At 37.9% G+C, this 24,614-nt stretch overlaps 1 protein-coding gene across 1 annotated transcript in view; it reads left to right on the top strand.

Annotated features, from left to right (window-relative positions):
* TEX9 (testis expressed 9) overlaps positions 1-23,433 on the top strand; it is a 53,074-nt gene extending 29,641 nt beyond the window's left edge. Inside the window, exons 2-11 of the mRNA XM_009994538.1 lie at positions 710-773; positions 2,335-2,405; positions 6,532-6,580; positions 7,659-7,744; positions 9,150-9,328; positions 13,593-13,675; positions 15,901-16,074; positions 20,251-20,385; positions 20,869-21,003; positions 23,356-23,433. Coding sequence (XP_009992840.1) covers positions 710-773; positions 2,335-2,405; positions 6,532-6,580; positions 7,659-7,744; positions 9,150-9,328; positions 13,593-13,675; positions 15,901-16,074; positions 20,251-20,385; positions 20,869-21,003; positions 23,356-23,433 — 1,054 coding nt within the window. The remainder of the gene's footprint in view (positions 1-709; positions 774-2,334; positions 2,406-6,531; positions 6,581-7,658; positions 7,745-9,149; positions 9,329-13,592; positions 13,676-15,900; positions 16,075-20,250; positions 20,386-20,868; positions 21,004-23,355) is intronic.
* Positions 23,434-24,614: the final 1,181 nt, after the last annotated feature.

Here is a 24,614-nt window from a genome sequence, read left to right as displayed (position 1 = left end):
GGGCTGCGGCCCTGGGCCTCGCCCCGTCCCGCAGCACTGGACACGGGCTTTTTCTGTGTTTAAAACACTGACGTTACCTGTAAATTATGAATATATAAGTGCTTAAGCCCGTTAAAAAAACCTTGAAAGTTCTAAAGCTTGTGACAAATGCAGTGAAAGCAGGTTTAAAAGCGCGGGCTGTTACCTGCCAGGCCCTGCGAGGGGGGAGCTGTGCCTCAGAAACTCGGGCACTGCCTGAAAAACTAGGAAGGGAGGCCTGCAAGAACACAAGCTTATTTTAACCTGTACGTATGTAGAGCAACGCATTTTAACTAAGTGATCAAGAAATGTAATAGTACATGACTCCTTCCCCAGCCCCTGCTGCTGGGTATACCCAGGGCAAGGGCCTTGAAGAACAGTGTTGAGAAAAGAAAGGAGTAAAATGTGCATTAAGCGATGACATGGCCAAAAATAAGGACACCCTTTACCTCCCATAATTACAGGCTAAACCTAACTGTTTAATGGCTATAGGTGTTTTATTACCATTGATCTGACAGAAACCCAGGAAACAATTGAAACTCAACTTTGTTAATACCCTGGTATATATTTCAGTGCTCCTTTCTAGGATTTATTAAAATTTCACTTATTTCAGGCAGAGACACTACCATGCTCCCATTTATCTCTCCTGAATCTTTCACAAAGTCAGTGACAAGCATTCTTGCTCTTTCAGGCGACTGAATGCAGAATTAGAAGCAAAAACAGAAAAACTGATGCGTCAGGCTGAAGAAGTAATGGTGAGTAGGTTATGCAGGCACATAACATAGCCTTGGTTCACATGCACACAGAGTCAAGTTTCAAAAGAAATTATTTAGACCATGACAACTACGAGTATTTTGGTGTCAAATGCAATCTAAGCTTTATATATTTTTTTTTTATTTTTTTTTTTTTTAAAAATGGTAAACTTCTACTAAGAAAACATCCAAAAGAAGTTACAATTTCATCTGGTAGGTAGATGTTCATAGAGATGCATAGAGTATGTGTACAGCTCTATATAAAACCACATAAACTTCTTTATGATGTTTAAGGAAAATACCTGAAGGCAGTTTTATGTCTGAAATAAAAACAAATAGTATTTTAAAACCAGGTACTGTTGCAGTAACATCCCAGTGAAATAGGATCTACATTGTTCAAGCTGGAAGAAATACAGAGAATAAGCAACATAAATAGAAAATATGCAGTTAGTAAGAAAACTGCTTAGAAGAATTTCCTGTTTATTGTCAGTTTTATCTTTTAACATTGCTGTGGCTATGCACCAAATAAAAGTTTTATATGAAAATTGGAGAAATTAAAGAAAGGGAATGGGGGAGGTATCATTTGTACCCAAAACAGTTTGGAGAAGTTGTTCTGCATGTTAGATGCATTCATTATAAGTGGACCCAGTGAAATAAGTAAGACTTTAAAAGCAAATTATTCAGTCTTCTGGAAAGCTATACTTATATGCACTTTCCCTACTGTTTCCCTTCATTTTTATGTCCTGTGGAAACATTCTTCTCCTGAGCTGTGGTAAGCTGAGGCTAACTGCTTGGCATTTGAACAGAAGCAGATGAAGCATCCAAAATAGCATCTAGTCCCTTTCCTTAAAAAACAGCAACAACAAAACCAATCTTTTTTTTTTCCTTCTCTAAATACAGCAGACGATCAAATACTCTTAGGACACTTAATATATACCACATGGCACTGCCAGATTGCACAGATATACAATTAACAACAAAAGAAAATCAGTCTTAAGTTTTAAAAAAACCACCAAAACTACACCAAAAATCAAAAACACCATAACAAAAAAACAAATGCCAAAGAGGACAACTGCATTTATTCTGGATTATGCTTTCTAACTGTAACTTAGCAACATAGAAGCTATCTGAACATTCAGACTAAATTGTTCTCTAAAGTACATATATCAGTGTCCAATTATGGTCATATGGCATGAATAAAGATTTATTTTTAAGGATTATTGTGCAATATGGAAAACCTGAAAATTTCTTCCACCTGCTGTGCATTTGCTACTCCTGTATTTCAGAGAAAAAGGAGGAAGGGTTACAGCATCTCAGATGATGTGAAGCTGGGCAAAAGTTTTACAGGCAAGGGGCAATTACATATTGTGGAACAGAAATAAATGCTCAGGGATAGCAATGGCCTTTTAATTTTTAGCCACCTTTCCTGTGTTTGAGAAGTTCTTCCCATAATAGACTATAGTTGTTGTGATCTGTGATTTACAAATACTTATTTGATGGATTATAGTCCCCCCAAACTGACTGCTGCATTTTTTTTTCATTATTATTATTTTTTTAAATAAAGAAAGGCCAGCAGGAGATACTATCTAGACCAGTTTCAGCACAGACTAAGGCATATGAAGATGACAGACAGAGGTATGTGCTTTACAACTGCTGGATATAATTTGCAGGGAATCTTTCTCATTGATCCTTTGCACCCTGACTTGTGTCTTAGTCATGCTCCTCTTTTACCTTTGCAGCACACTAGATTGGTGGAGTCTAAATTTTTTCCTATTGTTTGAAACAATCAATACTCAGTAAGTGTAGTTCCTTGTTTTTTCAAGGAAGGCTTAATTTTGCTGAAATGTCATATCTGGGATACTAACTATATTTCTGGCATCTGTAAAAAAGCAAGTTAAGTAACATGTTTCTTTACTGTGCAAACCAGTAGACACTCAGCTCTAGATGTTTTTTAACCACTTCAGCTGGCAAAGCACAGAAATAGATACTGTTTCGCATTTAACTTGGCCTAAACGTTCCTGGGACAGGAAGTGCTTGATAATAGAACAAACACAACCCCCCAGGACAGACAAACATTGAGCTGCCACCCTCTGGAACCCGGCTATCATTACACATCCGAGGCCGGCATAGCTTTGGCCTGTGTGACCACAAGGACAGCTCTGGGGTTGGGGCAGTGTGTTCAGACCTGTTAGCTCTATAGAATGGATGCACAGCCCTATTGGCTTAGTTGTTCAGAGGCATTATTACTTACTTAATTGTTCAAGGGTCTATATATTGACAGTGCAGGAAGTAGGTGAATTTAAGATAGACTAATACACAGATTATCAAGGATCTGATCTGGCGGGTTCCTAAATTTATGTATTCACTGATCTGGATAAGAAAGATACAGGGCCAGACTACAAGGTCCTTCAAATGTTAAGCTGCAGCTGGGAGAGAGCTGAAATACTGCATACAGCTCTGCAGCCCTCAGGAAAGCCCACAGGAAAGACATTGAGATGTTGGAGAAGGTCCAGAGAAGGGCCACAAAGATGATCAAAGAGCTGGAGCACCTCTGCTATGAAGACAGGCTGAGGGAGTTAGGTCTATTCAGTCTGGAGAAATGAAGGCTCTGGGGAGACCTTATAGCACCTTCCAGTACTTGAAGGGGCTACAGGAAAGCTGAAGAGGGGCTTTTAACCAGAGAGAGCAGTCATAGGACAAGGGGTAATGTTTTTAAACTGAAAGAGGGGAGATTTAGGTTAGATACTAGGAAGAAATTCTTCACTATAAGGGTAGTGAGGAACTGGAATGGGTTGCCTAGGGAGGTTGGTTGTTGGTGCCTGTCCCTGGAGGTGTTCAAGGCCAGGCTGAATGAGGCTTGTGCAGCCTGGTCTAGTGTGAAGTGTCCCTGCTCATGGCAGGGAGGTTGGAACCTGATAATCTTTAAGGTCCCTTCCAACCTTAACCATTCTATGATCAAATAGTTACTTTTGTGCAGACTAAACGCAAAAACAAAAAGTGAGGAGTTTTATGAATGTAAAAGGGTTTTTGAGTACACAAAAAGGTGTGGCAGGAAGTGTGTGACAGAAAAAGTTTGCTACTATAGCTACAATTGTTCCTGAGCTATTTTAAAGCCATATCTGTCAGTTGTACAGGGAAAAAAAAACAACAAAACAAAAACCTCCACATGTTATCAGTGTAATCCTGCTTTGCAGAAAATTCTGGATCTGGCTTTAGTTTTAGGTTCTGTTAGATGCATTTTGGGCAGTAGACAGATGTCTAAGAAACTTCACACTGGAGTTGAGCTATAAGGCTGTTTTATGGAGTAACATGATTGGGAGGATTCAGCCCAACAAAAGCTTTGGTGGTATGCATTTAAAATAACTGGGAATGCTGGCAGAATTTTAAAAAATGTTGGCAATTAACATCTCAGAGTAGCAGCTGATCTACCAACTACCTACATAAATTAAAACACCTGCAACAACCATAGTCTGTTCTGGTAAACATTTACGTGAGAGAAGAATTGAAATCCCATGCTGTAGTGAAATAAAATAGAAATGTGTACTAGGAATTAGACACACTGATTATCCATGAGTGAACATTGAGGCCATTCAATTAGATTAGTTCCAAGTATTTAATATTTAATTTTTTTTCTTTCAAAATTGTGAAAGCAGAGAGGCCGTAAATCTAAAGGAAGCACTTCAGATTTTTTTTAAATACACACTTGAAATTGACACTGATTCCTTTAAGGAGAATGAATACTAAAGCAACTGGAAAGAAGGGAAGAAACCTAAGCAAGGGAGTAGGAAGTATCAGGGGAAAAAGATACGTTAAGACAAAAAAAAAAGAGTAAGCAAATAAAAAAGAAATTAAAAAAGACAACAAATATTTAAGTCTCTCTCCACGTCAGTTTATATTTTTAAATAAATATTCTTGGAGCTTTTATAGCACAATTTTTGTAGAGAAGCTTGAATTCCGTAAAGACAAAGCAGCTCCAGTGGCACCGCATTGAAATCAGCTTTTGTTTACACTTTCACTCTTCAGAGCCTTGCCAGGCTCATGGCGATGGGAGCTGTTCGCGCATGGGCAGCCTTGCTATAGGCTTTGAATAGGATTAGCAAACACAAAGGGGTTTCTCATGCACATGCATCTCGTGTTTACATGCAGAGATGGGATTGGTAAACCTTAGCTGCTGCTTCAGTGTTGCCACCATGCTCTAGCTACTTATTGTATACTTTTTCAGGATTTACAAATCGATTTCACTGTATTATTTGGCTTTAAAAATGTGTTGTTATGTATGGGGAAGAGAAAAGAAAACATTAAGGCTAAACAAGTTTGAGGAATTTAGTGAAAAGTGAGGGTTCATTTTTTTTTGCTTTGTTCTTTTGTTGCTTTAAAAAAAAAAAAAAAGGAGGCCCTGAGACAACAAATACAGTAGGAAACAAACTAGTTCGTTAATGGAAAAAAAAAAAACCAACACAACAGATTGTTTTCTTGAGTATAGAAAATGTTGTATTTTCATGTATTTCAGAATAACACAACAGCTATTTGTGTGGCAGCAAATCCTCACCTTCTGCATGCTTCCAAAGCTAGCCAATAGGAAGGAAGCATGAGGAAAATAGGGTAAATAGACAAAAACTAATCATCCTATTCTTGAAGTCTGTTGCCAGCCACACACAGACGATTTCTCCAGTTTGGGCTGGGTTGGGTTTTTTTTGGATTAATAAAATCTGGAGCTTTGTGCAGATAATTCTTGTTGATGAATGGTTGTCTGTGAAGTATTTAAAGGCAACATGTAAACATTTGCTCAAATCAGCTGGGCAAAAAATTGAAGAGACTTGATGTCTGAAATTTAAGTTGTATTCCAAATCTTTTACAAGCCAGCATTTTAACTGAAGAAAAAAAATATATAAAGGGTGGGGGGAAAGTAGCCTTTCAGTGCAATAACATTCACATAAATAATTCTGAAATAAAAAATTACATATATAACAAGAATAATACACACCATGCTAAAACTTTCTGCTTGTTTCCAGCAGATTTTAAAAATAATCATTTAACTTGAAGTTCAGTTACTAAGAAGCATGGTTTTCAGCCAAATAAGCAGTTAAGAAAGCTTTTTTTTTTTTTCCCATCTGTAAAACGGATACAATATTTGTGATATGTATTTCAGAGAAAATTCTGTGAGGCTTAATTTATAAATTGCTTCCAGCTCATATTCGCTTGATAGTCCCTATCAATTGACTTGACAACAGTCAATCTGAGCATCCAATCACGTTCCCTCTTAGGATGTAGAGGACACTGGCTTTTATCTCCATTTTCTTTGTATTAGCTGAGGGATTTGTATGTCAGGTAGGCGTATTAAGCACTGAGCTGTTGGTGATCTTTGGTAATGGATTGTCAGCCTGTCTTGTTGGAGCTGATAACACTCTGCATACTGGCTAAGTACTCCCTCACTTCCCTGCAGGGAATCACTGATCCAATAAGCCAACAGTTGCAGCCATTGCCTGAATTGCAAGAGATGAGATTCTGAATGTGGTACATAAGTAAACTATTGTATTAGATACCCTGGACTCACCAGAAAATGGGGTCGAATGCAAAGACAGAGCATGAAACTGAATTAATGATTGAACTTAGTCTGTCATCCCACCTTAGCTGTATTGTTTATTCTAGACATATAAAATGTTTTTCTCCTGAATCTGATGAGGGAATTGAATTTTTTATTGTAAAATATTTATTTTTTAATACATTCTCAGTGAATTAATTTTATTTTATTTTGCTGCAGAGATCCACTCTGTCCTGGAGTTTCATCTCTTACACACTTACATGACAAGGTATCAGAGACAAAACTATTTTCGTTAATTTCTCTTCTAATATAATTTCCACATATTACTTCTGGTTTTGAGGCTGTGCTACACTTAATGTTCCCACTTAATGGATGGGAAGCCAAAAGGAAATTATACTCAAAGCAGTGCCACAGGGACAGTGGGTTTCTCAGTGCCACAGGTGGTTAAGTGGACTTACATCATGTTTAGTTTTTGTGTCCTAAGTTTTCTTGACTGTGAAGCATTGACAGAATTGTTCAGAGTTTTGAACATCAAACTAAGTTGCCCAAGTGAAAAATGTTAGAACATAAGTAATTTCTTCCTTTCTTCCCTTCCCTCCCCCACCAGTATAATACTAAGGGCAGTACTGCTGTCTTCTAGATGTAATAATAAACAAGTAGTCAAAATAACCAAATACAGGAAGGGAAACATAATGGGAAAAGGAGAGTGAGATTAGGAACCAACTTAATAGTCTCTAATTACAATTACACTGAATTTTTTAAGAGGTGAGCTAAAGCTTCCAAAATACTGTCTTCAGTTTTTTATCAGAATACAGTGTAAAAAAAAAAAAAACAACAAAAAAAACCAAAAAAAAAAGCAGCCTAATTTTTGAAGAGTATTTGAGTGAAAGCAAAAAAAAATACTGTTAGATTTTATAAGAAATTTTTTAAAGGAAATTTATTATTTAAAGGGAATTTATGAAATTAAAACAATGCATAAAAATAGCATGTATTTGAAGGTATGATAAAAGTTTGTCAAAGAAATACACTCTGTTGTCAGTCTAATAGTTAATATCTTGATAATAGCTGAGCACCATGTTTCATGCAAAAACTCCCACAAACAAATGACTACAGGATGTATTATAACTTGGGCATATGGACACAAAAGTTGCAAGATAAAGACAAATACAGATAAAAGGGGAAAATTATGCTTCTGAAAGTTTGAAAAGCAAACTTTGAAAAGTATCCTTGAGTCTGAGTATATGAAAGAAAAAAAACAAAACACAAAAACTACTAGAAAAATGTAATTCCTAACTAATTAAAAAAAAATAAAATAAAAAATCACTACTTCCCAAAAAAAATTGCAGCTGGCAAACAAGAAGAAATGTGCTTCCGTGCCCATGGCTCAGAACAGACCATCCTCTGGAAGCAAGGGGAAAAGACCAACTTCAAGGTATATTATACACATTTATTTTTTTTTGTAATAAAGCATTTTTAGTTGCTATTTTTGTCTATCAAGTTATTTTTCTTCATGTGTGCATGTGTATATATATTTGTATAAATAAATGTATCAAGCTTTTGGCCCTCCTCAGTGAGCCCCACCATGCAGCTGTCTCTGTTTACTTGCATCAACCACCAAAAAGTACTAGTGAAGGTGTGTGATTAATATTGCAATGAAACTCTTGCTTTTTGCTTAAGCACTTCTCAAGGCTGGCAGTGAAAGTCTGTTAACTCCTTCAATGGAAGGATGCCTAATGAGCCTATGTGTGGGAAATACATCCTCTGAGGCACCCTGAGAGAGTACACCTAGGTGGTGCAGACTGATTTGGGATCAGACTTGTGATAGAAAACATGAGGCCCTCAAGGGTCTCCCCTGTTTTGGTGGATCTTGGGCTCACATGACAAGAAGGAGTCAATAGTAACACCACAGCTTTCAGGGGTTTCAAGCTGAAAATCTGAAGCTCTGTAGATGGCAAATTCAATAATGTAAAAGGAGATCTGGGCAAAAGAGGAGACTAGAGAAATGCATAAAATTTTGGGGGCAAATTAAAACTGCCACAAGATAGGGACAAATACAGGATGAAAATTGTCTACAAGGTGGAAGAACATGGATCTGAATAAGCTGAAGCTCTCTTTGAGGATTTGGGAGTCACTTGGGAACCCTTTGTAGCTCCCTTGGCCAGTTAGGGGAGGCTGTCATGCTGACACCACATTGTAAGATTTAGAAGTGCAGATGCAGGATGTGCAGGGTGAAGCCAAAGTAGTGGGAGAAATTAGCACCTAGGGGGAGTTTGGAGGCTGCATTGGGATGAGGATATATTGTAATAAGAATTTAGGAGCTTCAGATCCTGTGAGAGCTAACATCTCTTTACAAACAAAAGCTGAGGAGATAACCTGTGTAGCAGATGTTTCACATAGCTTGTGTTTTATGAACGCTTTGGTATGGAACTTCCAGAATCCATGAAGTTTCCTAGACTAGGCATAATGATACAGAAATTGTGATATTAAGGAAGGAGTAGAGCTAGAGAGGACAGAGTTCTAGAAAAGTTAACATGAATCATAGAATCATAGAATCCTAGGTGTTGGAAGGGACCTCGAAAGATCATGAAGGGGAGAAACCAGCAGAATTTTAGAGGACAGCAGCTAAAGGCAAGAGAACATTCATCTGTTTCTTTTACATTAAAAGTATCTTAAAGAAAATGAGAAATTGCCATCAATGCATCTTTCATATGAATACAAACAATGATGTTTTATGAGGTAAATAACTCTGTATACTCTTAAAAATAGCAAATAACCTGTATTTTTGTAATTTATTTTTTGTATTATAAATTTAAAATCTAGCATTTGTTTTTTTTTAGTTCAAAAGTAAGAAACCAGGAAGAACAAAGTGCTGATGATGTTGCAGTACTGGAGGACTATCTAGATTTCTCTTTAACAAAACCAGTAAACAAAATTGAAGAAGAAGTAGAGAGAGGAGGCTTACCAGATTGTCCAGATGATGATATTCTTCCAAGCTTTGGAGATGAAATCGGAGCAGGTAGGTTTCCTCCCATGGTTAAGGACTTCTTTTCCTTGCTTTCTAACTGTTAGAAATGGCTTCTCCTGGGGAAAACAGAAGAGTTTTTTTTGAAATTACAGAGAAATTTCTCAAGCCCTTAAATTAAAAGGAAAGGAAGGTTTTTCTTCTTTACGTAGCCCTAGAGGAAGTTTAGGTCACATATGAATTATCATGGGGAAAAGTGAGTTTTTATCTGGATTTTCACCTCTGTAGGAAAACATTTGATTGGCTACATATGTTGACTCTGTGCATAACATTTTATTCATTTCACTGGAAAAACAGAAATACACAATGCTAAGCTTGTATTTCCAGAAAGATAACCTTCAGTCCTTTGCACAGATCCTGCCTTTAGAAGGAAAAGCCTTTCCTCACATCAGTGCTGTGGATCTCAGCAAGTGGTTTAAATGGAGTAATGTTTCAGCTACAGTGCTTGAATGAGAATCATCCAGATACTTTCCAACTTCAAACAATCCAAATGGTGTATTTATGTTTGTCCTAGAAATACAGTAGGACAGGGGCTGCAGAGTTTACCAGTGAACCTAAAGACTTAGTGCACATCTGTCTTCTTGGCTCTAGCATGATAAAAGTGGGCTTATGTAGAATCTTGAAGTGCCAACGCAAGCATGAAGTCAGAGATTCACTGCAGTAGTACAAAATGCCCCAAACCTCTCCTTTTAATCTAACAGCTTGATGTCAGCAGACATGCTGACACAGAAACAGCTTGATTTCTAACCTCATGGAATTCAGTACAAGTCTTCTGTTACTAAGTCTCCCCAAATAGATCCTCATCTTTTTTTATAGTTTCTTGTTCCTGAAATAAAAAGAAATTGCTTTGGACTGCATAGGAAGCTTCATAGAATCATAGAATCCTAGGGGTTGGAAGGGACCTTGAAAGATCATCTAGTCCAACCCCCCCTGCCAGAGCAGGGTCACCTAGAGCACATCACACAGGAACGCATCCAGGTGGGTTTTGAATGTCTCCAGTGAAGGAGACTCCACAACCTCCCTGGGCAGCCTGTTCCAGGGCTCTGTCACTCTCACAATAAAAAAATTTCTTCGGATATTCATCTTGAACCTCCTATGCTCCAATTTGCACCCATTACTCCTTGTCCTGTCACTGGTCATCACTGAGAAAAGCCTAACTCGATCTCCCTGACACTCACCCCTTACATATTTGTAAACATTGATGAGGTCACCCCTCAGTCTCCTTTTCTCCAAGCTAAAGAGACCCAGCTCCCTTAGCCTTTCCTCATAAGGGAGATGTTCCACTCCCTTAATCATCTTTGTAGCTCTACTCTGGACTCTTTCAAGCAGTTAACACCAAATAAATTCAAGGTGGCTCAGGAAGTGATGGGTGTCTAGTGATTTGGTCTTGTGGACCAATGGCACATATTTGAGTACTGAGAATTATTTATGCAACTCATGATAAAATGAAATTAAAATACCCTGCATTTATTTTTTTTAATTTTTTTTTAAGATTTATAGTGACTATTTAGAACACTCTGAGTGCCTCCTCAACATGCTAAATACATTACTGCAGAGCACACTGCACACATTAGTGTTCACACAAGGAAGCAGATGTAGATACTAAATAGCCCCTGTTACAGGTTGGGCTGATCCCTTCATGGGAATCTCCTAGTAAGGGATTCCTTAGGCTCATGTGCCCATGCTGGGTTTCTTCGGCCCATGTGCTGATAAGGCTCCATTATCCTTTTCCTAAGCTTTCTGCACCTTCCTGAACTTAGGCTCTGTATCTTTATTTCATGATCACAGGTTATCACAGGGCAGCTGTTTTTCTGCCAACACAGTAGCTTACACTGTTTTTCTCAGGAGCAGTTTACATGGGTTATAACTCAACTCTGCAGTAAAAAGCAATGACAGAAGCACACAGATATTTAAAGGGCTGAAAAGTAAGCTCAATTTTTATCTAATGTACCCTTACACATATGAACAACATACCTGAATCATTTGTCTCACTTCTTGTTAATATTCAGGTTATCTCAGGAGTTAAAGGCTCCTGTCCTTACTTGCAGGATAGTCAAGTTGCTCAAATACACTTTACCATAACCTGAGACCATCCTCATAAATGATTCCTCTCCCCCTTATCAGCCTCATTAGGCAATTAATATTGACCAATTAGGAAGCTAATTGTTTAATTATCTTTACCTCGTGTGAGAATTCAAACTAATACACCTCCTAAGGCTCATCTGGTTCTGGTTGTGCTCTTGGATTTTCAACAAGGTTTACTACTAAGTGCTCTTAATGACACACAGCTGTCTAAGCCAGAAGAGAATTTGTCTGTGGACTAATATCTGAGTAAAAGAAGAAAGAAACAACCAGTTTTTGTGGGTAGTGGGATAGTCCTAGAGTGATCTGTCATGGAGCTCACATTGTTCAATATACAGAAAAATAATGTGGAAAAATGTAATGATAGCTGGTAAAGAAACCTGTATTTGAAATTATTATATTAGGATAGTTAAAAATGACACTGAAGTGTTGTAGAAGAATCTTACAGTATTGAGAAAGGTGGTAGAATGGAGGTTTATGTCCAGCACTAAAGAGTGCAGAGTAATGCTGATAGAAAAAACAATGTCAATTGTTTTGGTCAATTTATACACCTACGTCTGAGTTAGATTTGCTTTAGTTATTACTAATTAAGACATCTCCAAAAGCATAAACTTACTGCTTGTTCACAGTGGAAAAGGCAAACTGTTAAAAATCCTTCAGAAGACAATGGGAAAAAGAAAAAGTACTGTTATCATGCAACAGTGAAATTTTTCTACCCTGTCTTGTGTATAAGACACAGTTCTGCACAGTCCATCTCAAAACCAGGATGTAGAACCAGGCAAGATGCAGGAAAGAGTCTATAGCTGCAATTAGAAGTGTGGAACAATGTGAATTTCAATTTTCAATTTGAAAACAAAACAACTGAGGTCAATGTGAAATAGTCTGCAATGAAAACAGCAATGGGAAAAGGAAAGGTGTATCTTTGTAATGCAAACACTAGTAAATGCCACATCAAATTTGATTTAAAGCAAGCTATACAAAGCATTTTTCTTTCACATAATGCATAAATAAATTAGCCAACTCATTCCTACAGGATATTGTGAATGCCAAACTACAATATATTTTATGAAGAAAATCAAACAACTATATCGTATGGAAGTACATGAAAGAGCGTTGAACTTGATGGCTTCAATATAATATCCATCTCAGGAGAGCCACTAGTTACCAGAAGCTCACACAGTTGTAACAGGAGGAAAGAAAGTCAGTCTGTATCTTATTTTTTGGTGGTGTTTTCCTAATTCCTATTTATGATTTGCCTCTGCAGAGTTATAACTTAAGCTGCAGTTGCCAATTGATAAGGGGAGAATTCCTGTGACAGCAAATGAACACGTGCTCATCCACCCTTTCATGTTCAGCTCCACATACTCCTCCACTTTATTCTTTTCCTCTTGTACCAACTGTGAATAGTGGTTATTTCTGTATTGCTCATCTTGATCCTCATATTGTTTCCATGCTTTGTGCCAGTGGAATTTCACACAGGGAGTTCCTTGTGAATGATCTGGGGAAATGCTGGGGAATAGGGAGTAAAAGCACATACTGTTCACACACAGCTTCTTTTGCCATGACAGTGGTATGTTTCCTAGCTGTCCAAGAGCAAGCAAGTACTTCATTTGGGAAAAAAAAAAAACTTCTGATGAAATGGATTGAATTTTAAACTATTAATTGAAAAATATTAGCAGTGTAGTTTAAAAAAGCATAGACTACTGTGTGGGAGGGGTATTTGCCTGTTAGGAGACTTTTTTAGTCTGCATTTAATTCCTTTTTCTGAGCAGCTTAAAACTACTTTGGGTGTAACTACAGGGATTGCAGTTTCAGATTGGTTGCAATGTAGACATACCCTACAATATAGGGGTTTTTACTTCAGTCTCAGCTGCAATGTATAGCATAGTATGACAAGTTTCCAATGAGTTTTAATTTTGAGAAATATGAGACTTCCGCATTTTAAAGATGTAGAGTTCTGTCATTAAAAGGAAAATTCTATACAAAGCTTTGCCTAAGAATGAGAAACTTGCTACATTTATATAGTGATCTGAGGATTTATTTCTCTTTAATAATTACAATGTAGTGTGCTTTTACAAACAAGGAGATGAAAATGAGTTCTTCTATTGGTGTTGCTTCTTTTCTGCATTGAATAATGAGTACTTGTGGATATTCAATGTCAATTTTATATTCACAGAAGTTCAAGTCAGGCTTCTTAAGGCAAAGTCACGTGTTGTGCAGGAAGAGCTGGATCGTGTAGTGTGTGAATGCAGGAAGATGGTAAGAGCTGAGTTTTCTTATCTGTAGAAATGGAGTATGTTCCCCTTTAAGAAATAATCACAACAGATTTCCTTTTTAAGTATTAAGAGGTAAGGTTCTATTTTAAAAAATTTCCTAAGAATTTAGAGTCAAGGGTAATGATTTCTGTACAAATATGATCTTGGGCTAAATGCTTGTGAATATACTTAATGAAAAATAATCTGAAGCAGGAAAGAACACTGGGAATGAAGACATGGCCCAGCTGCAGGGACCCTGTGGTGGTGTAGTTTCCCAGCCATCACTGCTGGGCCAGGAAGGAGACCATTACCAGAGTCTGAGGAGGAGGAAGCAATTGCAGTCAATTACAGCTTTCAGTGTGCAGAGAGAAGATGAGTGATACCCAGAGCTGGGTGACAGGAGGAGGGAGATGTTTAGGACAGAATGAGAAATAAAAAAGCTTGAGAAATTTAGTTAGGTGCTTTGGGTGTCCCTGAAAAAAGGTGTAGAAGCAACTGATCTGTAATCCACTGTAGGTTGACTATTGTAATCAAAACAGAAATGAGGCTTTCTCCATTCTCAAGATTACATTTGATACAGAGGACTGTATTTGGAATTACATGTTTGGGCAGATCAGACTGAAGTTAAGGCAGTGTGAAGTTACACATGTTGTACTGTTAAGAGTGTACTACAAGTGAGTTTTATGATCTGCACTGTCTGGCAATGTTTTAAAGTGAGGTTCAAACATCTCTTGAACTGTAAAACCTTAAATAGTTTGTGTCTGTCTACCAGAGGGATCACCTCTTTTATATGCATTTGTAGTCAAGCAAGGTTTTTGAACTAACTTTCCACTTTACACAATTATTCTTTGTTGTGGTCTCTTCAGAATGGGTTTTCTGCCTATTCCCCAGGCCCAAATGTGATGATGACATGTAGAACATCTGGCAAACCACCTCTGTGTTTTCTCTCAAGCTTTCAATTTAGAGTTATAAGTTTTTTGAGATAGGTATCAGGAGGAAATCCTAAGAAGGAATTAAGTTTTGATATATCTCTACTTTATATTTTATTTCAGTTCTATCAATACATTTGCTTCTGCCTTTCAATACTTTTAATGCTGTGATCAGAAAATGTTGTTACATTAGATTTTAAAGACATTTTCACTTTCAAATCAAATATAATTTTATCAGTAGATATTGAACTTCATCAGTCTATGCCAAAACCACTACAGAATTCAGTTCCTATAGCAAGTGACAGAGGACAACCTTATGCCTACTCTTGTCTTGCTCCCATGGCACTCTGTATGTAAATGGATCGTTTTAGGCACTGGTTTCTCTGGTGTTAAGTCTATTGCATTCAGAAGGTCATAAAAATCATATTGGCAAAGCCTTGGGATAGATTTTGGGTTTTGTTCCAATTCACAGTCCAGTTAATATAAGGAAGCAGTAAATCTGTCTTAAATATAAGCGTGAGTTCCCGAGGTGTGTGTGGTCATATGCAAGTTAGTCAGCTCATCTATTTCCCAGGAGAGAAGCACGTCTTCCTGGGGCTGAGAAGACAGGAGAGAAATACTTGTTTTCATAGAAGCTCCATTTCTCCGTGTGCCTTGATTTCTTTTTCTTGAAGAAATGAAGGGCATAATGTATCTCTGGATAATCTGCATTAGTATTCACTTAAAAAGTTTAAAAGGTTATAAAAGAAAAATGCCTTGAAATGATAATGCTTGCTGTGGGATGTCATTGCCAGTAGGTCATGAAGCTAATAGAGGATTCACTTGATGTTAAGAGAATCTTGAATTTGAATATTTGATGTATCCTGGATCATTAGCTTGCTTTTAAGTCAAAACCAGATAATCTCCTAAAACATAATGGATTTTAGTCTCTTCTTTTTCACAGAATTTTTCCTAATGTGTGCATTTAGCTATTCTCACAAAGATGTCATAAAATATCCATGTGCCACTGTTACTCATATTATTCTGTAACATTTTGATAATTCTCAAAACCTTTGAACTCTGAGAAATCAAATGTTTTACATAGTGTTACAAGACAGGTCCAAGTAAAAGACTGCATAAAATTAAATGAGAAAAGTGTTAATGTTTTTTTGAAGAATTGTCCTGGTAAATTGATGTTTTGTTTCTTTAGCTTGTTTTAGTTGTTTCCTTTCTAAAAATTGTTGTGAAATCCATCATGAAGGATTGAAACTTTTCTTGCAATAATTTAGTTGATTTTTTTTTGCTAATTACTGTCAAACAGGATGATGAAAATCAGAAGTTGAAATCTCAGCTTAAAGATGCTGAACAAGAAAACGCCAGACTGCAACGAACCATCAGTGTGCAACATTCTCAGCTTGAGAAGTACAAAATGTTGTCACAAGAAGCAAGCAAAAGATGTGAAGGGTTACAGCAAGAGGTCATTGCACTAGAAAAGGTATTGCACAGATTTCTATAATTTATCTCATGAAAGGGAAAAATACCCCAAATGAAATCACGCTCTTTGCACTAGTTTGATAGATTCATATCCAATGATCCCATTAGCGTGATCCCATAATCTCTGGTAACATTTTCAGAAATTGTAATTTTAAATGGTCTAATGACTTTTTTTAAAGGAAGAAATAATGTATTTTGCTAATTACATTTCTTCTACTATCATATATTACTTTATTTTAAAATTAAATTCTTGTGTTGAAGACCTGCAAGAAACAAAACAACCAGAAACTGCTATCAAATTCACAAAGGAATATTGGAAAAAGGCAGGCAAATTTTGTTTTTCTGCTTTTAATTATAATTGTCATGAATTACTTCTGGTAATAAGAGTTTTTGTGGTATACTGTTGAACCTAGTGAACATTGAAGAAAAAACCCAAAACAACTGCAGCTTGAATTACTATCTTCTGCAGGTATAGGAAAAGATGTGTCTTTGTTCTTGAAAATGGACTGTTTGAAAACCAGCCTCTCCAATCTGGATCAATCAAAAAACAACCTGGCTCCTGCTGCAGGCCACAGAGGCAAAACTGTACTTGTGCTTGCTTGTAGCAGATGGCCTGCATGCACAGCTTTGTTTGTTTGGACCTTCATCTAAGAGCAGCATGTTTTTCTTTAATTACTCAGAGCTAGAGAGGTTGATTTCAAAATCATGCAACAGATATGGCATTGTCTAGTACACCTAATACAACCAGGAGAACATTTCACCTAAAAATTTGGAGAAAACAGAGAGCAACTCAGCCTAAAAAAGTCTCATCATAGTTCCACTAAGACATCCTTTTCATCTGCTCAGGCATGCTTTCATCTTAACATTATGTAGCTCTGGAATTTTAAAAAGAAAATGTTCTAAGTTTCTGTGTAGATACTTGGAAGTTTTAGGTTCTCTTAAGTAGGCACCCTGATTGTTGATTCTCTTAGGAAATGTATTCAGCAGTAGTACCCATACTGCAGCTCAGCTCACACTAAATAGAACCAAGGGGCTTTCAAAGTCGATTAGTCCATTTACCTAAACCCAGACAGGACAGATTATATCCAAACCATCCTGGACAGAAGTTTAACCTGTACTTAGCGCCTTCTGTAATGTCAGTTTCTACAATTTCCTCAGACAGTCTGTGCAGGCTCTTGTACAGTTTATCCCAGTGTTTAGATGATGCCTGTTGCAATGAAAAGTTTATTCACTTCTGCTGTACAGCAACCATATCCAAAATGTGGTTGCTTTCCTCACTTCTCTTTGGCCTGGTTCTATCACCCTCAGTTGCTTCAATTGTTCTCAGTTATGTTTTCTAGAATATCTCAAGGTTACTGATCAGACATGATAATGACAAATAGTGGCAATTCTTTAAAATACTGAGAAGGCAAAAAAGGCAGGTACATGTAATGAATGGTTCTCTGCTAATTCAGAAGTTATTTAACATACTTTTCTGATGTAAAAAATATCACACTGCCAAAACCAGGCACTTAAAAATCAATTTGCCATTAACACTGAAATCTCCCATGAACATAGCAATCTGAAAACTGTTTTATTGTTTAGGTATGAAGCATTATTCCACATGATTTAACTGATGTATTTGGACATTAGTTCTACTCATATGTTTAAAAACAATTTCCTGTAAACATGGGCCTGAACTCTTCTTGCTGTGCCACTAAACTGTCAAGACTCCTACTTTGATTGTAGCAGTTTTCTGTATAGTTGAGACAGCATAAATGTAACCTCTGCCTTTGGGGCTTTTATTTGTTGTGATTTCTGTTGCAACATAAATAATAGAAGGCTTAAGTTGTGATACATGCTCTCCAAAGCTTCTTTAGATTTTCAATATTTCATTGATCCCCTAGCTACTTTTTAAAAATGTGCCTAGGGAAATATTGTCACCTAGTTTTCAGTTTACCTGAAAAATGGTAATGAGTTTGTTATTTTTAAATTTAATTCCTTTGATGTTTGGTGTCTGTGAACATTTCTGCTGGAACATCTGCAGCTGAATTCTGATGCTCCCCAAAATGTCTATCCTCTTCTTTCCTGCATCCCTTTTTTTTTTCATCTACTTGATGGAATAAATTGTATAATCTCTCCTTGCTTTTTTCCCCACCTGTCTACAAGAACATTCCTTCCTCTGTGTTCTCTCTCACTTGTTAATTCAGTGTAGCTATAAGGTTGGATAAAGGTTAAGGAAATATCAAAGTTGTGCTCTTATTCCTTTTAAGGCTTTATGCAGAGATTTTATATTTTGCCTTGAAGAAGGGCAAACATTGTCTTTCAGATATTTTAGGGGGCCAACAAGTGTTGCTGAGCTGTCTGAAGGTAGCAGGCCTGTGTATGTTGCTACTGGGAGGAAAGAATCCCTGCTGGGAGGGCTACTCATAGCTCTCTGGTGTCACAGTCCCTACTGATACTCAAGTGCCTCAGCTGTGCCAGAACAATGGAGAAAATCCAGAGATTGAAAGGGAAATGCAGTTTTAGAACAAAGTAGGTTTTTTCCCCCCCTCTTAGAGAAACATCATATGAGAAAATTAATCTAGCTTTTACTTTAAGTATTGAAAACTTGGCAGAAACCTTGCCTACTTACAAAATAAAATACTTCTCTTAAGCATTTTTAAGGTTAAAAACTTGGAGTCAAATGGATCTGACAATATACCCTCACTGGATGACTTGCAAAAAAACCCACCTCCTTGATGTTATGTATGACAGTAAATGTCAAATAAACAAAAATAATTATTAGAAATCTTCCACTAATTATATGATTAGCTGATATGTACTTTGCATTGCATGCAGGCTGGTTTTTTTGGTCATTAAGTGCATGAAGGGCTGTATTCCAAAGCTTTTCATATTAATGGAGTAAAAAATACAGAGTCTGAAAGATTTAGTTGCCCTATTCACAGCTCCATCATCTTGATACAAGACAAAGAGGTTATTTTCTTTGGAAAAGAGGGGATCGGTCTCCAGCAAAGGAATTGGCATTCCCAGGTGGTGTGGGGGCTCTGCTGCCCGACTACTTTCACCCACCTTGTTTAATCCATCAGATTGACAGGTTAGCAATGAAATTAAAATATTGAAGCAACATCTGATTTTGTGAACTCTTGGAGGAGGCACAACTGACCAATAGAATTTTGGAGGATTAGTGAAATTCATCTTACTCTCCTGTTTTCTTCATGCATTTTGGAGAAGATTCAAAGCTTCCTGGAAATACCGGTTCCAGTCATAACTTTCTAGTAAAGACTTTGCTGCACACACTTGTCAATTAGTTGGTGTTTCTTGGCTAAGTGATGTGGAAATCAACAGTAAACACCACAAGAGCTGGTGTGGAATTGAGAAAATAGAGCAGTTACTCAGAAACAAAGCAGTCTGAGGGTGAAAGGTTAACAACAAGCCCCCTCTCTCTTCTGATTTGATTAAAAGAATGTCTCTGTGCTCATTACTAAAAATTTGATAATTTTTTTTTAAAGTCTATTTCTTTTTCACAAGCGACAAGATGTGCTCTTTCTGCCAGAACTGTTTATTTCTTTACTTTGTCTTTTATCTATATTCCCTGATCTTTAATCTCATTATTCTGTTCCTCATCTTGATCTCTTTTTCTCATTTCCCCACATACAGCACTATGAAATACTATAATCAGAGATAAGAGGGAGCTGTTTTGATTGTTGCCATAAACTCTTGATGAACTATTTTCTGCTAGATGATATAGTTACAACCCTCAGCCTATCTCCAGTAGGTTGTTTTAAATTTTTGTTGGTAATTGCATGTAGTAATATCTGCGGAAAAGAGGTAAAAGGAACAAGTGGGAAGCAGCAGCTGGGAATACTAGCCATCCTTCCAAAATCTGCCAGGTTGGACATGCTGACATTTTTTTCCTCTTTTTCTGACTGAGCATACAAGGGTTTTTCAGTCAATCCTGTGGTCTGACATGATCAGCTCCATAATTATTCTAAGAGAAGTTGAAAACAAAGATGAGAATGTTCCCTTTTCAAGATTTCAAAGGAGAAGGGGATGTTCTAATGGTGGAATTAATAGGGATTGAGACAAGCCAGAGAAGTCTACAGACTCAAGTTTCCAAGGGTGAGCTTTGCTGAAAATGTGTGGTCTGTGGGATCAATTAAAATACCATTATTTTTGTCCTTTCCTTCTTAAATAGGAACTAGAGCATCTCAAGCGGGTACAAAAACAGGCCTCGGCTGGGCAGAGCGCGACGGAAGTTCGCTTAAACAGAGCCCTGGAAGAAGCAGAAAGGTACAAAGTGGAGCTGAATAAACTGAAGCAAAGTAACAAGGTACAGTTAAAACCAGTTCCAATCTGCAGTCCCTCAGTCACGCTAGAACAAGATAAAAGGCTTGATCAGGTTTAGTTCCTACCTATCGTGTCTCATAGAGGCAGTCCCAAAAATTACCTTAGAGCAGGTCACCAAAGGGCTTGCTAAGTTACCTCAGACAGCACTACTGCAACCTGTGTGGGAGGAGGAAACGTACAGAATGAAGCTGCAGCCTTTTGAATTTCCCCATTTGTGAGAAAATTACATGCGTTTAGAAAAAGGGAGAGGTACACACACCCCCCTAACACACACACAGGCAAACCACAGCTGTTATCCTTGAGTTTTTTGTTTCTCGTTTTATGTTTTGACACAGAAATATTTTGATTACTCCCATTTCTCCCCAGAAATGTTATATGGGGCTCCTGTTTGTAATTTTGTTACGTAATGCCATGTTAAAGCACCACTCCCATGAATAATGCATTTCTCCTGTTCTCTCCATGGCAGGATGTAGCTAACCAAGAACTCCAAATGATCGAAGAATTAAAAGCAGAAAACAAGAAACTGCAGAAACAAAAAGGCGAGCTAATAACTGGTTTCAAAAAGCAGTTAAAGTTAATTGATATTTTAAAGAGACAAAAGGTAAGGACAAGAGTACTGTCACAGTTCAGTTAACAACCTCTAGCTAATGTGTCTGCTGTCTGGTAACTCTGTAAACTAGAGCCCTGAGACTGGAACCATTCAGTGCAAGGGAGGAGCAGTTTGATGGTGACTAGTGCACACTGCAAACGTTTGCTGTATAGCAAAGGCTGATCTTTTGAGTTGACTCCCCGTGGAACTTCAGACATACCATCAACATCATACCAAACATCACCATGAGGGATTACTACTGACAGGCTTTAGGACCAGAAGTATCTATTTGTTCAGGAACAAATACTGTTCAGGTAATTGCAGTGACTCCCTTTGGTTCTGTGTCAGTAGAATCCATTTTAGCACATGGCAGATTTTTAAGGTTGTTTCCACACAGTGAACTGCTTGTTGCATCAGCAGCTGTAGCAGGGTGACTGCTCAGGAGGAAGCCACCACCTTTCAGACCTACTATCTTCCTAGGTTGTCCAAGAGTGGCCTTCTCTATTGTTTCTTCACGTTTATATTCTGTGGTGTTCTACACGTGTACAGTTCTGTCCAGGTGCAGATCACCTCGTGTGTGAGACAAAAAAAGACCAAAAAAAAGAGACCACTTATTCTAGGTGTGAATTTACTAGATTGAAGGAGGGGAATTGCTCACCATCCTTTTGTAATTAATGGAATATTATCCATACTTTGAATCACATGCACTGTAGTGACATCTGCATGGGTGTCCCCATCCATGCTGCACTTGCAGCTGGTCCTGTTTTGAAAGTCTTTTGATTCTACATTCATTTCATATGTCTCTCCATTGCTTTCCCTCAGGGCATGAAGGGCAGGACAGGGACTACTGCCTTTCAGTTTCTTTAGTAGCTGAAGCTGAAATGGGCAGTATGATATTTCTCAGCATCTATTTTCAGCAAAGACCTGCCGAGTGAGCTTTGATGGTAGAAATTTGAAGAATCTGTGAGTTCACATGAAAGCAAATTAAAGTGAAAGGAGTGTATACTAAGAGCCCAAGTGGAGCAATTTTCAGCTTACAGCTCTATCACACCTTCCACTTACCAAAGCCTTGGGATACTAATTGGTATTAGTTTTCCTTCCAAGGCTGCACAAGACACACCCAGAGCTGGGGGCTTCACCCTTGTCTGGACAGGACCTTAACATCCTGGAGGGGTTCACCCCTCATTGCTCTGCTGAGTTTAATGGGTCCTCCATCATTTCAGGATGGAGGGAAGGTGCTTCTCTTTGTGCTCTCAAACCAAAGCTGTTAACAAAGCTAAAGCAAGTGTGGTGGTGACTTGTTGAGCAGGAACACCTTAGAAGGGCCAACCTTTGAGATAAGAACACAGAGCAATTGATTTACACTTCCAGTGCTGCAGTGATCACCAGACGTTTTGTAAACACTCTGGAAACTGTTGAGCCCCCATAGAGGAAGAACAGCTCTGCATGAAGTGGGAACTTCATGTAACAGAATACACATACTTACCCTAAGAACTGGGAATTGTGATATGGAAATACCTCTCCAGCACAGGACAAAGGCATATAGGAATTGGAATAAGAGGAACCGGGGCTGCTCCTGCATTTCCAGGGGGAAATAATTTTTCCAGCAGTAACAGGATGCAGGAGAGATCTTGGGGATTCATCTAACAGAAGTAGCTTAGATTTTGGCTGGCCTTTCTAGCTTTTCCAAGCTTATTTGGATAACGAAAAAAATTCAGCATTGACTTAAAATGTACTCTGTGCATGAGGTAGTTCATTGGCCTCTGGAACATTAATCCACTGAGAGCACTGCCACAGTGGATCATGGATGTATGTGTGACACATGGCAAAACAGCTACCAGGGATCAGCTCCAGGAATTTCTTCTTAAGGGGCAGTAGAAGCACTCTTTGTTTGGTGCTGATTGCTAATATTTAATGGTGTTACATTCATTTGTAAAAATCCTCACGTAAAGCTAAGACAGGCATATTAGAGGCACCAGCACAATGAGGCTTTGTGAGGGCTGGGATTGTAAAAGCTTTAAACTGTATATTGATCAGTTCTTTAGAGGCCCCAGGAGCTGTCAAATTTTCAGTAATTTCCATGCCTCTTAAAACTAAGATATTTTTAAAGCAATGCAAGGAACTAAGAAAAGCTACTGGTCCTGTTTTACTGCAGTGGCAGTTGCAATGTTCAGCATAAAATTTATCACATTATCCCCACACTATAAATTTTTGCAGAAAAATATGACAGGACACAAGAGAAGGTTAGACTTGAAGCCCCTTTCAGCTAGCCCAGTTTACAGGATTTTGCATTGGTCATTTACACTATTTTACCTTCTGCTCCTCAGGTGTTTTTTTTTTTTTTCTTTTTTTCTCCCCTTTAAGATGCACATTGAAGCTGCCAAGATTCTTTCTTTTACTGAAGAGGAATTCATGAAAGCCCTTGAGTGGGGAAACAATTGATTCCATCAAAGAAACAACTTCTGTTTGAAATACAAGTCAGATGGTACATTATTTTAGCACCGTATATGAATGCCTGTTAATAATAAAAGTTAACAACTATATATCCCAGTGAATTGATTTTGCTTATGTTTAAATTGTTTAACTTTTATAAGCCTGGCAACTCGTGGTGTATTATCATATGAAAGACAAATTCTGCTCAAGTTTCAGGCCATACTGTCCATTCTGTAATGACTGGAGAAGCACAGACCATGCAAGGGATATTCCAACAAAAGAACTTAATTACCTGTTTGCTCTGTTTTAGCATATCAAACTATACCTCATCTAAGGCAATATTCAGTCCAAAAAAAGTCATGTTTTAGTCTCAGGGAATTCCTGCTTGCAACAAAAATAAATTAACCAGTCATCCAGTTGAGAAGAAAATGTCATGTCCTTTTTCAATACACGTGGTTGGAAAATTGGCCTTGTCTGTTCCCTGTAACAGATCTGCCCCCAAAGCACATTGGTCTGGCATCTAATTTAAGCACCAGCAGCTCTTTTATAGAAATGATCTTGACTTGGTTTAGCTTTTCCATCTTACACCCTTGGCTGGCAAAAAACCATACGTGAGACTTGCCCCTCACTATCCAGGTGGATCCCACAATCTGCTACAGTTGTGTTTAAAACTGCTGCTTCAGTCAAGATGCAAATATTAAATCTTTCCCCAGCCATCAGCTGCTGCTTCAGGACAGTCAGGAGCAATGGCTCCATATTCACATATGGTTTACAAGCACCACATCCGTAATGATTTCATTACGTCATTGTTATAAAAAGGAACTAGATAAAAGTTATAGTGTAGTTGAGCTGAGCACATCACGTGTACAATGATGACCAGGAAAAATGAAGGCCTGTGCTGTGTGCGTGAACCTCAGTCAGACCCCAGCTGGTTCAATGGACTCCTCCCTCAGAGTAACTGAGCAGGAACATGGCACATCAATAGCAAGTTCAGGCACCAAAACAAAGGTATAAACTGTGATTCTGACCTTGAAGAGGAAAAGTGCCTCTGCTTACACCTCACCAGCAAAGCAACATGAACAGCAAAGTGAAAAATGTAACTTGGATCTACCTCCTCATACATTGAGATTAGTGTTTTAATGGTGTAATTCCAGTGCAGAGACATCTTTAAATTTCAACCAGAAAGAGTG

Source organism: Chaetura pelagica, unplaced genomic scaffold, assembly GCF_000747805.2.
Source record: "Chaetura pelagica isolate M959 unplaced genomic scaffold, ChaPel_1.0 scaffold222, whole genome shotgun sequence".
NCBI lineage: Eukaryota > Metazoa > Chordata > Aves > Apodiformes > Apodidae > Chaetura > Chaetura pelagica.
Note: the sequence above shows the minus strand (reverse complement) of the source record. Positions and strands in the feature narration are given on the sequence as shown.